At 41.1% G+C, this 17,073-nt stretch overlaps 1 protein-coding gene across 4 annotated transcripts in view; it reads right to left on the reverse strand.

The window, feature by feature from the left end:
• Positions 1–15,980, reverse strand: part of per2 (period circadian clock 2) — a 30,780-nt gene extending 14,800 nt beyond the window's left edge. For all 4 annotated transcript variants that reach the window (XM_018676633.2, XM_018676636.2, XM_018676634.2 and 1 more), the window contains exons 1-2: positions 15,796–15,980; positions 5,922–6,487 (exon numbers count right to left, since the gene is read on the reverse strand). In XM_018676633.2, coding sequence (XP_018532149.1) covers positions 5,922–6,370 — 449 coding nt within the window. In that variant the 5' untranslated portion in view covers positions 6,371–6,487; positions 15,796–15,980. The remainder of the gene's footprint in view (positions 1–5,921; positions 6,488–15,795) is intronic.
• Positions 15,981–17,073: the final 1,093 nt, after the last annotated feature.

Raw genomic sequence — 17,073 nt, forward strand, 5'->3', positions numbered from 1 at the left:
AATGCAACAGCTGGTTTTAGACTGGACAGACTGACCATGTATTAGTGTGAGACTTTATCACAGTAGGCTAATTTGCTATGTGGTATTAAGTCTGTGTGCCACGCTCTGAGGACATGTGTTACTGCGTCGCGATGCTAAAAGAGGCGGAGGAAGTTTCTGTTTTAGTTTCTACTCTGCATGTGCATGGTGTTTCTCTGTCCAAGGTGAAGATAAGGGCAAGGAGGCTCTGTGTAATTACTAGTTGGCTTGATAGACCTTTCTCATGATGAAACCCATCTGTGCCCTATTTTGCATCTGAGAGATTCAATTTAAGAGGTGAAGCTTTGAGTATGCAGTGTGTTCACGCAGGAACGTCACAAAATTAAGTGTTTATCAAATGCGCTGAACCTTTGAGTCTGCTGCTGATGTACATAACTGTCCCACAATGTGATGCACAAAGGATAAACTTTATTGTTAGTGATGCTGCGAAATCACAACTTGATAGATAATTCAGTCAGTCAATACAGAAAGTAAACTACAATAATGTATTGCACACTAACTGAAAAAACAGTTGCATGCAGTATGCTGTTAGTGTCTGATATGGAGTTGGGACTCAACACAGCTGTAACTAGTAACAGTAGTAATGGCTATTTTTCATTTGGGTGTTCTGTGGGCATTTTTCAGGGAAGACATTTTGACATGTTACAGTAGGAAAAGCTGCAATTAATCAAATTAATGATGTCTTAATTCCATTTAGCTGCCTCAGTTTCAGGGTCTTGGTGTTCATGCTGCCTCACTGTCACACTATCAGGGCTCACTGGGACACACAGAGCCATTGTTTATGTTATTAGTAACACCTGTGCTTTTCCTACTATGACAAGTCAAAATGTCTTTCATGAGAAAGGTCCATTACTGCTATTTCTTGATTGACTGCAGTGCAACATGTCAAAATCTCACAAGATGTATGAGTTAACATAAAACAAGAAAAGGAGCAGAACATGCAGACATCAGGATATTACAGGGTGTTTGCAAGCAGAGGAGGGAGGGACAGGTCGTAGGTCAGAGTAGGCAACACGCCCACTGAATTGTAGGTGATGGTACACAGTATATGTGTTGTATCACCCCATCTTTTTTCCAAGGTCGAAGACCTAGGACCACACTCAGACCTGGGAGATCTCTTCTTAAGTAGGGCTGGGTATTTAATTAAAGTAAAATTTTGTCTCACCCCGAAGCTGTACAATTATTTTTCTAAAAACTCCCCAGCCTCTTATTCACAGCAGCGTGGTAAGTAACAATCTGCTGATTATTTCAGTACTAATTTCAACTTCATCGACAGTTGAGCTTGCACAATGAGTGGGAGTGGGCAGCATCTGTTTTTGTTTGTGCTTTTCCATTTAAAAGCAAGAACAATCCAAAGGTTGTAGGAAATCAGTAACAGAATTACAAACACACAGAATGCCACCTGCAGTTTTAGCCAATTTAATTCAAGGCCATGAACTGCATATCAGTGGTAGCTGTACTCCTAAAAAAAGCCGGCAGTCGGAGTATGTAGTCCACTATATTAGCCGGCAAGCTTTACTTAAGACTATTAACAGCTGTCTGAGACACTGATTCACCTGAGCTACAACACAGGTTACTATGAATAACCTGCTTACCTGGCTAAGAATAGAAAACACCTTTACAAATAGCCTCTCCAAGCACAAGCAGGTGTCTAACTCAAGAATGCAACAGCTGGTTTTAGACTGAGCAGACTGAACATGTATTAGTGCTCAGCAGGCTAATTTGCAGTGTTGCAGTAGGTCTGCCGGTCGTGGAAACATGTTATTAAAAGAGCGTGGCTCAAAGAGGCAGAGGAGTTTCTGTTTTAGCTTCTGTTCTTTGTAGCATGTGTCTCTGGGCGAGGTGGCCCTGTTTAATTAGAAACCTTCCACTGACGGTCTCTGTGAACATTTGACCTCTAACTGCATGTAGGTTAGGATATCTTCTTACACTGAAGAATCATGAACAACACAGTGAATCAACTGTATATGAATGAGTTAAAGAGGAGCTCCAGTGGGCAAAAAGTCTGGCGTGTTTTCCATTCAACTGTAAACGCACTATACACCTATTAATGAATTTAAAGTACATAAATAAGAATGAAATAATGTATATACTAATTATTTTCACTAGTAAGCATGTATTGAAGTAGTAGTAGACAAATTTATTTAGTTAGGTCAAGTTTCTTTATTTAAAACATGATGTTACAAATTTAGGAAGGCATCTGCCAGTAAAGTCTACATAATCTAGTCTTTGAATTCGCAATACTGCATAGTGCAGCTCAGGGCTCTGTGTATGTGGCCCACTGTATTAGCCTACAAGCTTATCAGTACGCTAATACACTAAAATCACCAGCTCTCTAGAGATGCTGACTCACCTCTCAGATACAACATGTTGCTATAAATAACAGGATTAAATGACTTAGTATAGACACAAACATTCGCAAATAGCCTCTCCGAGCAAACCAGGGACCTAATTTTAAAGAATACACTGAGCTATCAGTTTATGAGATACACCTGTACAATGTCATGTTCAGCATCTGTTGCTCTGATGCTCAAGCTCCGTCAAGTTGTACAGAGGCTGTGAGTGAACAGCAACTTTCAAGTACTGTCACTGTCCTGATGGAAAATGACCCAAAGTCACAATTTTTTTGCAGACTGCAGAAGGGTTTTTTTTTTTTTTTTTTTTTTTACTACAGATTTATCAGTTTTTTTGCTACATTCAAATGCCTGCTGCACAGAAGCATCCCATCAACATGATGCTGCAGCCACCATACTTCACAGTGTTATGCTTCTGTCATCGAATACAGCTCAATTCTGGTCTCATCACAGTGCAGAACCTTCTTCTCTCCCACATTCCTTCTGGGAAATATTAGCCCAAATATCTTTTTGTCATAAAGTTCTGTTCTGTGAGGCAACCGGGCAATGGTTGTATACAGCGTTTCCTTCATGATGCTGTTTCTTGTAGGCAGTTTGATAAACCAGCAGTTGGACTTTACAGCGTGTACGTTGACATGTCACAGCAGGAAAAGTCCAGGTGTGAATATGAATTACAGCCAGTTAGCCAGTTCCAGGGGCTCTGGTATTGTATGCAGTCACTCAGTGGAAGGGCACACTGGGACAGTTAAATGTTATTAATGTTGTTAGTTACACCTGTTCTTTTCTTGTTGTGGCAAGTCAATGTTTGCTGTGAAAAAGCTGCTAATGATTTATCACAATAAAGGGGGCAAATACCAATGAAATCAGTGCCTTTGTGTTTTAAATTGTGATGTATTTGTGGAGATACATTTTTACTTTGCTTATGTTTTTATTGTTCTATGCCATAAAAGCCTCATAACATCAACTCTGTCCAAAATGTGGGACTGTTCCTTTAAGAGGTATATTAGTTGTTCCAATGTTCCAACACAACAACAACCTCTTTCTCTCTCATACATAAGGCCTACATGTACAGCTGAGTGCAACAGATGGGAGACAAGGGATATCTGACTCAAGAGGAACTGGTGCTTACAACAGACGCTGTGGCTTTTGGCCACAGGTGTCGCCAAAGTCAAGACAAATTCTAAACTCCACATGGTGTCTTAATAGTCTGTTAATCTCTTGGAAGATTGTCACTTGATGAATCGCAAATTGTCAATATCCAAGTGTAAATGTGCATATAGTATAATGTATTTCATTTAATAACCTGTATTGCTCGTCTTTTAAACAGGCTGCCTCTACAGTAGTGAGTGAATGAGGTGGAGTGGGAGAAAAAGAGAGAAAGAGGGAAGGAGAAGCAGAAGAAAGTTACAGACAGACATGGAAAGGGGGGAAAAAAGTGCTAAATAGTCTATTTGTCATTGAGGGAGTGGTTTACGAAAAAGTACAGAAGGTTAGAAAGTTCAAGTCAGGAGAGGGAGGGGTGAGGAGAGGGAAACAAAGCGAGAGATGGAGAAGTTGTTAAAATCATCCCGTCAGCAGACGAGGGAGGGAGCTGGTATGTGTGCGAGACAGATGTACGATACAGACAGGAAGAGGGAGTGGTTTGGAAAAAATAAAAAAAATCTGATACAGAAGGTTAAGTGAGGTAAGAGAGACAGGGCTGGGAGTGAGAGAGAAAGAACGTGAGAGTACGCAACTCTGCTCGCTCCGCCCAGATATAAACAGAGACAAACACTATGTTACCGTGGCAATAACGAGAAGTTGGAGAGCATGACACAATCCAGATGGCATTAAGAGAAAGCCAGCCTCTTCAGCCTACAGCCTACACCCTCCAGCCACCCGGATGACATCAATCCAGTCTCCCAACTGGGAACAGCAGTCTTTTTATTTTTTTCCCCCACTGCTCAAGACCCACTGTGGTCGTCTCCTGGGCAGACAACATTGTGTTCTAAACCTATTTTTGGTTACCCTGTAGTCACGTCCATAAAATTTTTGGCAGATCTAGAACTATTTTGTTCTTGTTACTCAACTAAGTACCCGCTTCAGTACTGGAGTTAAATGCAGTACAGCTATTATCCACGACTGAACAACAGGTCTATTCTAAAGCAGAATTGTAATAAAAACACTATAAATCTTCATCATCATCCAGCCCTGGTACGTGACATTGAATAGTGCCACAACAGATAAAAATCAGAGAGGCTGAACTACATTTGTGTAGCGAAAGCATTGTGGTTGATCATATAAATAAGTAAAAAAAATCTGACCTGATCAATGTTTTGTGCCCTACATACAAATCAGATTATGTTTGTGACATTAAAGATGACCACATGTTGTCTCTATCAAAACAAAACATGAGTCACTTGTAAGTAATGCGTGCTAACATGAAATCCAGTTAAGGCAAATAATTGTGGTAAAGTGCAATGACGTTCAGTTAATTCTCACTGGGCATGAAACCCAAAATAAACTGTTATGACGAACAACATGTCTGTTGGGCAGGTTTCCTTTCATGTCACTTGCAGGGAGTGCTCAGCTGGCAGGGAGAGTGCCATTGAAAGCAACATAATTTAAAAGCTCTTATTCAAATCTATCTCCATTGACATTTCTAGTTTTGCGGGGGAACTCTCATGGTTGAGAAAATTGATACAGAGGATTCACTTATGTCTCAAACGCGCTTCCGGGCCAAAAGCTCGATGGCCATCACTGGAGCCTTGGCTCACATTACTCAACTCTGACGAACACATCCCATGCATTCATTATGACTAGACTGTGGTGGTGGAAAGCCAAACGGGCATGGTTTTTCATCCTTTAAAACCCCAGAGATGTCAGTCTTCATGAATATGCAATGATTAACTACAAGGGCAAAAGGAAGAAAAGTGAAGTCCAGAGTAATTTTTCACAGGGGCTCTAGATACCAGCTATGACCTTTTTTTGTGAGTCATCACTACTGTGATTTGGTTTTACTGTATTTGTTGTTTCTATCTTTCATACTGACCTACTGGTATATGCCTGGCTTCAGAAATGTGTTGGCACTGCATCACAATCACTACATATCTCTGCACATCTAATGCTTCGTACTGATTATAGTGGTTGTGTGCTTCAGGGTGATTTATGATTGTGTGGTTGAATCAGCAAACCTCATTTTCATGCAGGTGACCGCAAAGAGGACAGTACTTAGCTTACAAACAGCTTTTCTGTCAGCGATATAAACTGTGTCAGCCTTTCCTGTTTTAAAGAGACCTTTGCTCTTCACACCATTTAATAACTCCTGCTGCTGACTCCTCATCCTGACTTAAAGTTTTGAAATTGTTTAGATCAGGAGAATTTTATCTTGAAAAAGGAATCAATATCTGATTTATTCTCACCCAAGTGAGTCAGAGTTTGCTGACCAACCAAACATCAGTGGACACAGGGAGGATAAATGTGCTCTTATGCTAACAAGAACAATAGCTTCACACTAATGACGTCATCATTCGCACAAACACCACTGACCTCTTGTTGCTTTCAGAGGATTCCAGCAATGCCGAGTCTTTGCTGTTGCCATTGGAGCTGCCCATCGACTCATGGCCGTGACTCTCGTTGCCATGACTCTCGTTGCCGTGGCTTTCATTGCCGTGTGATTCGGTCCCACTCCCGCTGGACCCGCTGCTCTTCATCTCCACGTCCTCCTCGGGAAGCGAGTGGGAGCGGGCGTTCTTGCGATGGTTGTGTGGCGAGGTGGGAGGGTCCTGGCTGCTGCTGTCGCTTCCCTCTGAGGGGAGGCCTAGGTCAGGCCCGCCTTGGCTGTAGCCACCCATTCGGTGCAGCTGTGCCATGGAGCTGCACCCCGAGGCCCCCCGAGGCATGGAGCCGCATGAGGTGGACGCTCTGCAACCCGAGGCTTCATCCTGGTCTTCCAGAACAGGGAAGCGATAGGGCTTGGAATCTGAATCTTCTGACATCAGGAGGTGTGCTGCCCAAGGCCTGTTCCAAGTTAGTTAATTGGATGATGAAAGAACACGATCAACCCATTTTTGAAAGGGTGTCGCCGTAGGGAACAGGGGTGGAGGCGGATTGATCTGTTGACAGAGGAGGGTTAGACATATTAGTAATGAAGTAAGCATCATACACTGCAAGTTATGCATAATTTAAACACTTAGAAAACTTATGATTGAGTAGATACATGATAGAATCTTGTGACTGCTGCAGATAATTACCCTGGTTAATTAGTTTTCAAGTGAAAATAAAAATGATCTGCTAACTACAACTGCATGAATCCTTTTGACTTCATAACCACACAGTGACAAACATTCCTCTGTCTGGATAGGCAACAGAGCGTTGACTAAAACAAATCATCTATGTGAAGTAAGTTTAAAGTCCCAGCGAGAGCATTCTAATGCCATACTGACATGAACTTTATGCAAAGTACAGATGATTTGTATGACTCTGGAACAGAACATGCAAAACACTGTCAATGTTCTTTAATACAAAGATGTAATCATTCATTTGCATGTACACACACACACACACACACACACACACACACACACACACACATATATGCATTCAAAAATAATTCAAAGAGACAAATCAATGCTGCACCAAACCTCCTTCAAGTGTCTGTCTGTCTTTTGTCTGGTGCGATATCAGAGCATGTCACAGGGTTTAACCCCTGACCTCTGAAGACCCCCTGCAGGTGCTTCTCTGATGTACAGTGAACAAGTTCACTGGTACAGACAGCGTGGCCTTTAAGAACAGTGGGTCTGGCCCATCTGAGCTTTCCAATCCTTTCAAAGGATCATCCTCCCTGGAACGCATAAAAGACTGGGCAGCATTTATCTGAAGGCCACCGCAGGATGATAGTCAACAGCTCGCCTTGTTTTCTGAGGCCTCAAGCGACCAGGGTTTTAAATACACTGTCCTGCACAGCAGCAGTGGCATATACCATCTCATATATAACTGTCTTTTCAAACCACCCAGTATTGGTTAGATCTTTCCTAGGGAAGATCCTCTGGTTACTTCAGGTGATGCAGGTTTGATTTGTTGGAGCGTCAACAGTGGTGTGTTTGGAATAAACGCAAGGAAAACTGGGAAGTAACCATGATCAGAGGAAGAAACTTATAACTGATCATCTATGGGAAAAACACATTACAGCAGTGTCAGAACTGTAGCGTAAACACAATGCAGCTCAAAACTACCATAATGACTTAAGACTGTGTGTTCGTATTTTTGGTTAATGACAAACTAAAGAACAAAGGAAGCAAATGAGAGACAGACTTTTTCCAAGAGAATCTGAAAAGTAAAACATATCAGGCAAGAACCAGACTGAGTTACATGCACTCAAAAGTGCAGTTTTTGCTGCTTCAGTCCATAATGATACAGAATTATAGAATTATGCCATAATGATGTAGAGTAACCAAATGTTTCTTCTCTGTGTGAAGTACTTTTGCATTTTAGTCTTGAAGTATTTACAGTAAACTCACCAAATTAATTTTTTTCTTAGATATATTTCAACTCAGAGATATGAACAGAGGTCTGACCTTTTAATCATGTTCAAACTTAAGATTTAGAGCACAGAGAAAGATAGAGAGAGAGAGAGAGAAAAAAAAACGTTATCACTCGTATAATCCTGTTTCTGGGCAACATGTTGAGGTCACACGAAAGCCATAGTGTCCAAGTATAACCTCTAGCTTGGATGTTTTCCAGGGATAGCTTGACAAGGTCCTGGCATTCCATTCTCTCAACCATGAAATGGAAAAATGTCTATTTTCTACTCTGCAGACACACTATGCTCTCTGCCCTCCTTAATTCACCTGAGCTCTATGGAGATGCTTACGTGTGTTTATTTAGTCTCACCACTCAGTCTTAAGCGTCAGGCCCATGCAAGCACAAAGCATTTGTTCCATAGGCTTTACCTAGTGTGACGCTTGTGTTGTCTGTTGATCTACTAATGACCTGTTGAAAGCTGTGTGTTAGACTGTGTATACAGTATGTGTGCGTGTTATGCTGCAAAAGCAGAAAACACTTCACAAACCAGGCGTGTGTTCCAAGCATGTTCCAGGCATTTCCATTTTGGATGCAGTTCCAAGTCGGTAAAATACCTGCGTACGTTAAGGTCCTCAGCTGACGAATCCTTTGTCTAATCTTTCAATCAAGGCAGATGACGTAAACAAACGCGTGATAACCCAGTGACAGTATTGTTAACATCAGACATGGTGGACTGGTTTAAATGCCTCATGGTGCAACAAAACATGCAAAAAGCAATCTTTGCAGGAGGGTTGTCACGACACAAGTCCTTTGTTTAAATGTCTATTGTCTGGCATGTTGGAGCAAGAACTTCTGCAATAAACATAAGAAGGGCAAGTGCTCGGCCTCAGCCTATCGCAAGTGTTACAGTATATTCTGTGACCCATCACCTGTGAAAGTGAAACTGAAGGTTAATGAATGACACAGAGTGGTGACGAAGCATGTGGTGAAAGCCCTGCAATCTTTCAGCAGAGCAGTATTCATGGTTCAGGTTTGACAGTAACTAGTTTCTAGGAGTATCTGTGTCATGCTTATCTGGTTTAGTGCTGCACATCTTTTAACAGAATTCTTCACTCCCCACCAAACAAGCTACTTAAAACGATTTGATAAGGGATTTGAAAGGATACAGATTCAATAAGTAGATTTAGAACTGGAGCCGTTCTCGATGCAAGAAGCCTTGAAAAACTTATGTCTAAATGTTTAATGTTCTTTCTCTCTCTCCTTATAATGGGAGTATTTTAAAACACTCAAACACATTTGTCAGCATTCTTGTTTGATCTTAAAGAAGTTTTTATTGAATGTTTTAGGGTAAAGGTCATGTTCTCTGGGATACTCGCCTGATTTCTATTTATAGTGTACCTGATCAATAAGTTCAGAGCTGCAGTTCACCAGGGAGGTCTCACTCCCTCTCTCCCCATTTGTGTCTACTTACTTAAAAAACACTAAAGAGCATGGGTCAATATATACACACTCTACTCACAGGCAAAGCACAGTTTAGAAACATACTCAGCAAGATACATGCAAAAACCTGCACAAAACTTTGAGGACCACAAAAGCAAGAATGACTCAAACTGACAATTTTGCAAATACTTGGTAACATACAGAAAGGGGAAACCCAAAGGTTTCGTCTCCTCTATACATTATCTCCTCATGTAGCAGATGCCTGACACTGCTGCATGCGTTGATGTTCCCACCTGTCTTTGTCTTAAAAGGTCACTTGCATGAAGTTAAACAGAAACTTTCAGTGCCTGTGTGCAGCTGATGACCTGTCTCATCTGGAACTCAGAGCGGCCAATGAATTAAACGATAGTCATAACATTATGGCAAAGTCCATTAATGATTAACTTATCCGATGGGCCTGTGCCAGATGGTAGAGAGCAGTAAGTTCACAATCATGTCTGCTTATCACTGACCTGCCACACAGTAGGGTTTTTTGCCCCTGCTGCTGCATGAAGTGGGTCAGCATATGGTGACAAGACAATCAAGACATAAGATACTGCTTGGTAAGACAAATAGAGCAATGAGTTTGGAAATGACTTGTCTTCTGTGCAAAGTGCAGCACTTGAGATCGACATTGTGGTAAAGCCATTTTCTGCAAAATAAGATAAAAATCCCCTTTGTAGAGAGCCTCCTATTACACACAGTGGACCGTCTGACTGGGAGATATTACTCAGCCAGCATAGTGTACATACTGAACATTTTGTACAAACCGCTGACCATGGATTTTGTTCCACAGAGGCGTTTTTTTGGCAGGTGCTGCTGCAGAGGAAGCTGCAATTGCTCAAAGTCTGGTCCAAAGTTAAAGAGCCGACTGCCAATGTGCCCAATATTCACAAAGTCCAAGAGTTCAAACTAGTTACAAACTACGGTAACTGTTAGACATTCACCTCGTTACCTTGTTACCATGCCAAATCTGTTGGCTTGACATCAGTAGATAGTCAGAGAGAGAGATAGAGGCGAAGAGACGAAGAAAAAGAGAGAGACAGTAGAGCAGTAAGAGGAGTTGAGGTGGGAGATGAAGTAAGAGTTTCTAAATATGGAGCGTACAATGATGCTGCAATTTCACCGCCACTATCTGGTCCTAAAGAGAGAGCGTGAGCTGAGGATATTTAAGAGATAAAATACCAAGACAGATGTTGCCTAGATTCAGGCTTAATTAGCAGTTTTAACAGAGCAAGTATGGACTGACAGACACCTCCATCTGGACTTCACTTTAGGCCAGAAACTGAATTTCCAGAACTAAAGAAGCCTCTTGGATGAGAGGCTTCGAGTATCTACAACCAAGTCTATTTGCCCTTGATGACCTGGATGACTGAGAATCTTTGCAGACAATGACTGAATTTCTGCACCTAATAAAACGCAATACTGTCATTACAACTGCATCTCTTGCATGTGTGTCTACTATACACAGATTCTACATTTGATTTTAGCCCAGTGACATACATTAATAGTGATTGTTACTCTGAAGATTTTTGTGTAAATGCATGTGTTTTGCTTTGGCAACATTGTTTCAAAGCAATAAAATCAACCACAAACAGAAGTTGAACTGAACTAAGAGAGAGAAAAAAAGTAATCTGTGCAGCTGCAGAGCAACAGCTCCAAGCTTATTTGATTGTGCATAGTACATGATGTTCCAGCACTAAGAATGGACAATCAAATATTTACTCTTGCACACATTTAAAAATTCATGAGCTGATTTATTGTACAGACCCACTTCATTTCTGTGTACACAGAGGCAGAGAACTTACTCAAAATAGAGCGCTCGCTCAAATGTTCTCTTAAAAGATAATTAAAAAGAGCAGTCAATAAACAGCAAAGTCATTAACAGTGTTTTATATTGACCATTTATCTTTTGTTAAACACCTGTATACTATTCTGAAATGAGTCTATAAATGTCCAGTCTACCTCTAACAGTAGGGGTTACCTGAGGGTAGTTCAACATCAGTGATTTTTCTCTTTTCGTTCAGTCATTGGCCAAATCTATTTCATCCTGTTGAGCTGCTGCAGGGCAGGAAGTGGAGGAAAGAATAGCGTGGACTTCCTGTGTCCCCACTGAGGAAACCAATCATCATTTTAAACTTAGTTACCTCACCGGGAACTTGACGCGCACTCTTCTCATTCATGTGATATACTTTCACCGGTTTTGCATGAGCCATAAACACAGGCCGTGACACATTCAAATGCCAGTTATGATGCTTCTCCCTGTCAAAGTGCACAGTGGCTGGTAGCAGGTCTAAGAAACAGTTATATCCTACAATGAGGTAGGGTACATCGAGGAACAGGTGGCTAACAAGACTAAAAGAGAAACATAATGCAATCACAGGTTATATATTACCCTCCTTTGGCCCTTTCTGTCATTTTAATGCAATCAAAGAATCATTCTGGCCTGTCGGGAACATACTGCTCACTTGGCCTTTCCGAATCTTAGGAGATTTCTAAAAAGATAATTTAAAAGAAATCAGTTTTTCATTATAAAAAGATGGAACACTCGATTTAGACAGAGCTTCACCAGCCATTAAAGCTAAGGTTGTAATAATGATTCGAAATTAAAATTTGATTGTATTTGTTCAAGTTCTTAGGGTCTAGCCACTGCTGTAGTAGAGGACACAAATTTCCTACACTGGTGGAAAGAGAGCCTGTGATCTTCATCTGTCTCATTCTTATTTTCCATGTTGTTACTGTTCTCAATAACTGCTACAAATGACGACTACAAGAAATATCCAAAACTAAACCTGGGACCACTTTGCATGTGGAATGTGAAATGTCACGTAAGAAACAGGCTTGCCAGAGACTTTTTCTAGATAGATTTAGGGCTGAAACCACCTCCATACCCAGACAATTTAACCTTGCAGTGCTGCTGATACAAGTTGCAAAAGGCACTGTTTGCAGCTAGTAAGAGAAAAAAGGCAAAGGTGAAAAATCATCATTAATCATCATTATTATTATTATTATTATTTTACATTTAAAACTGTTTAAAAATTATTTTGTCTGTGCTCAAATGAATGAGTTAATATTTGGTTTCAGCATCATATAGTCAATATCATCTGGCTTCTTGAGGCTTTCTTTAGTGCCTATATGAATAAATGAATAATTCAATATTGACATATTAATTTAAACCCAGACTTAACTGTAGTTTACAAATGTTTGGTTAGAAATTAAACATCAAACAGAGGATGTAGATTCAAGAGGTTGAAGTTTTAAAAACAGCTCCCTCTCTGGAGGAGACAGGGTATACACAGTTGCACCAAATCAAAGAGCCTCTCAGTCCACATCATAAAATACTCTGAATCTCTTTTGTCCATTGAGAAAAATATTCATATCAGTGCTCTGATCATATTATCTAATGTGTCATCCCAAACCATCTTATACAACCATGCAGCAGTAGCTGCAGTTTTATAACAGTGTATCATGTTGGAGGCATTAATTTCATTAATTATAGCGTGTAGTCACCATCTTGTACAATGGATTCAGTTTACAGGGGGACTTACATAACTTTACAGTGAGTGGGTTCAGATGGAGAGAACTTGAGTGCAATGTTTCAGTTTGATAAACAGTTATTATAGCAGGGTAAAGGGGTGGTGTGTTAGCCCAAAACAACAGCAACTCTTAGGTCATGTGATGACTCCTGTGCCAGGTCCATTTACTGAGATATCACTGAAATCAAAGCTAGTAAGTGAGCCCTGAATTACACAAACTGCCATGGCTTTAGAAAAACTCTTTATCTGTATCTTTACTCTGTATTGCTTCACTTCATCTTCGATTAGACATGTCCTTTTACCATTCCTAATTTTATTTTTTCATGTTTCTTATTCAAACAGCAGTCATAGTGTAAGTGCTCCTATGCTTAAAAATCTGTGCTTCAGTCTTGACAGGAAACTTGAGTATCTCATCAGCATAAATTGAGAAATGTTAACCAGCTCCAAGTCTGACAGGCAACATAGGTAGACTTCTGCCAAAGAAACCTGGTTACTAGATTACTACTGATCGTTGAACCCTTATTTTTCAGTGTTTATTTGCAACTCTGTTTCCTAACCATCATTGTGTAATCTGGTGTTTCATCAGTCTGTTGCTGCACATTGTTATTATTTTTTCCTATCCTAATGTGATTTCTCACACAATCTGGGTCCTTGCCTGTACTCAAACATAGCTGTTAATCACTAAACCTTAGGGAAACAAGCACTTGGAGTTCTTTCATGTAAGGACATGACTGAGGTTGCTCTGTGGCTTGTTTCCTCCTTCGTTGACCTACATCTATTTGCAATGATATCTTAAAAAGCCATAATGGATCACATGCACACTGCACTCCTTGCACTGTACTGCGACCTCCAAGACCACCTGAGGCTTCACCAGTTTTCCTAACAGAGGCCTTAATGCTCAGATTGAGAAGGAACAGAGTGACAGTAAAGTTTCCTTTTGTTCCTCAGTTCCCACCATAGTTCGGTTAGAGAACTCCACATAAAGCTACAGACTGACAGGAAAAAAACATATTGTGCAAAAACTGCTGTACAGACACTGTGCCACTTCTGCAATAAAAATGCCACAGTTAAAAATATTTGTTTTATAAAACCCCCACATGTTAGACTGTCCCGTAACATGATCTGTTTCGAGAGCACCCATTCCATCCTTGCATGAAGTTTGCCTGACAATAAGTTTAAAAAAAAAAAAAAAAGAGCGCCTCCTCTCGTACTGCAATTGTGGGCGTGGAAATTTGTACCCGGCGCAATGCCAAACTTTCCGCTTATTGCAACAGTAAGATAAACAAGTCTAAATGACTTCTCCCTCGCCAGCCTTACATGCGTCACTCATCTTTTCTCCTCCCATTGCAGTCACGAAGGGATAGCTGGATAGGTCTCTCAGTATATCAGATTTGCTGCTGATACACTGCATGGTCCTGGACCACCTACTGCTCTCTCACAGAGAGAATCACTTTTAAATTGAGTTCCATGTTTCAGTGCTAAATCCTGAATGTTTTACTAAAAAGATTTGAAGTTCATAGCAACATTTCTATCACCAATACCTCATCTTTGGATTACCTCTTCCTTGAGTTGGTTTTATTTTCTCTAAGCAAAATTACAGCTAGTGACCAGGAACCATGTAAAAATATATTCAAAGCTGCTCCATTAATAAATAAGCTAAAATAAATAAACCATTAACTTTAGTATTGTGCCAATAATATAGTGACTTCATTCAAACTTTCACTTTAAGTAAAAGCAAACAGGTATCAAAAGTAAAAGTATTCCCCTGAGAGAGTTAAACGATTGATTCACTGACCAGTGAACAGGATGTAAATGATTTTATTTAGTTTAAACCCCTGCAATGTTTGACATTGTCAATGTCTGGTAAAACCTCGTATCTCCAGTGTTGAGGGGATACTTGTGCTTTCAGATTATGACCTTGCTGCACATGATGAGAAAATTCTCCAAGCTCCATTTCTCAAAGTTTTTTACATAACGTAAAAGAGCCTTGTGTCATCAGGCTATAAATAGGCAGGTTTTTGGAGATACAAGTTTTTTTTATGGGACACCAGCTTGAAGAATGTAGTCTGTTACTTTGCCTGCAGTTACTTATTTTGCCAGTTTCCCTGTGAGATTACATCTGAATATCCATGTGAAAAGTATACTTTCACACAGTGGAAATACTGACTACTCCCTCAGCCATAGACAACACAAACACTGTCACAGCTCATTGTAATGAATGAATGCCTCCAAGAGGCAGGGCATCCTTTATGTAAGGATTTTTCTTCATTGCCAAGACAACTACGCAAACCGCCTGACTCAAGCATCAGAGCACGATGACAGTCTCTCCGGGGAAAACCATAGCTCACATCTCACAAATTCTCTAATCGGTGCTGCGTGTGAACTTGTGCCATGTGCTGCTGCAGTACACTCTTTATGTAAGGCGCTATGGTGGAGTTTTCATGTGACAGTGACACCAGATAGCGCGTCTATAATGCACCATATGTGACTCTGACATCTCTGCCAACTCTAACAACTTTGTAGCGTCGTGATATACTGTCATTTTCGCTGCACGAAGCATTTACTATCCTTACATAAATCTACGGATCACCTGCGGTATTTTGTTCTACAGTTCGTAAAGGTTATTCCCTCTCGGATGGACTCGCGTCCCCGCTGTCATGTGGGCAGGACTAGTGGCCTAATAGATTCTACTGTAGTCTACTGACCGGGATTGACCCTCACACTGACACAGTTATGCAACTTTCACGCTCCATGTTAATACAGTATTATACATATAGAGACCTGAGCTCGTTAACTGCGATGTTATCTTCAAAGCTCACCTTTTAAAACATACACCACCGATACGGCACGCTAGAAATCGCGCATACAAGTAAAACTCCACCAACCTCGCAGAAGACAGATCCTCGATTGTTTCCGCTGTCTCCGCGAAAGCCTCGTTTGGGAGATATTTGTGGTTGACTCCTTAATAGAGTGCGGTTGTTGCCGGTCCCAGGTTGGTCTGACACAACGCTCTCTCCCGTGCAGGTTTCCTCACACACCGGGACTCTGCCCTGCATCTCCAGCGGAGGCAGTGACCTCATTTCGAGCTCCTCCTCAAGCTCCTCCTCCAGCTCTGCGCCCATTGGTCCAGAGAACTGCCCGGCTCTGCCTCCAGGCGCTCTGAGCCAATCGACGCCTCCTGCCTCCAAGAGGGCGGTTCCGGTGAGTGCCGCTCCGCACTGCGATTGGCATCCAGCGCCGCCAGTCGCTTTACATAAGGGTGTCACCGCTTTCACGTGGAAACCCACGGCTACTGCCGGCGTGAGAGAGGCAAGAGCAAATCACTACGACGCAGCTGCCGGTGAATGAAGCGATGCCGATGGTTGGCTCTCAGCGGCTCAGCACGGCCGACTGTTATCTAAACGGTTATACAAGTGTGTGTGCGGCCAGTGTGGGTGAACTGTTTGGTGCGCAATCATTCACGTAAGCATAAAAGTTCCTTGACTCTAATAAAAATGTGATATAACACAAGGTGTCTTTGATCGTGACTGTTATTTAACTTACGGTCATCCTTACATAAAATTAAGTGCAGTGTTGCAATGACCTTGTTTCAGTTTTGTTTTTGTAAATGCATTGCGTCTATTATGTTGTGATACTATAAAATACTAAAACACCTAATATCTATCTTTTATAGATGGATATACAGATAGATCGTTTCTGCATATTAATCGGCGAAATAAACAATAAATAATAGACTGTACATGCATACATAATATGTTCATTTGTCTAGATGCAATAATGTCATCATCACAACTGAATGTTTGGGATGGTTATGAATTCTGTTCTTCAGAGGAGTCAATCAAAAGTCAAATTGTCCCCCTAGTGGCTGGGCTTGGACCCCTGTCAGCTGCTGGGCTAACCACTTCTCACCGGTGATCTATTAACTTCCTTTTAGCAACAAAGGTTTAAAGGTTTGGTGACTGATGCCAACACTCACTACTCCAATTAAAATCTAATAACATACAATGGAATTTATGAGCTCAACATCCCACTGTTTACTATAAAGTGTGGTAGTGTTTACACCTGCATTTGTACTGACATATTAAATACTGCCTGAGGGATAATGCCAAGTCTTAAACGTGTTACAGTGAAGGGGCTGCTCTGCCAAGCCTATTTATTGTTCT

This window comes from Lates calcarifer, linkage group LG4 (assembly GCF_001640805.2).
Source record: "Lates calcarifer isolate ASB-BC8 linkage group LG4, TLL_Latcal_v3, whole genome shotgun sequence".
Classification (NCBI taxonomy): Eukaryota; Metazoa; Chordata; class Actinopteri; family Centropomidae; genus Lates; species Lates calcarifer.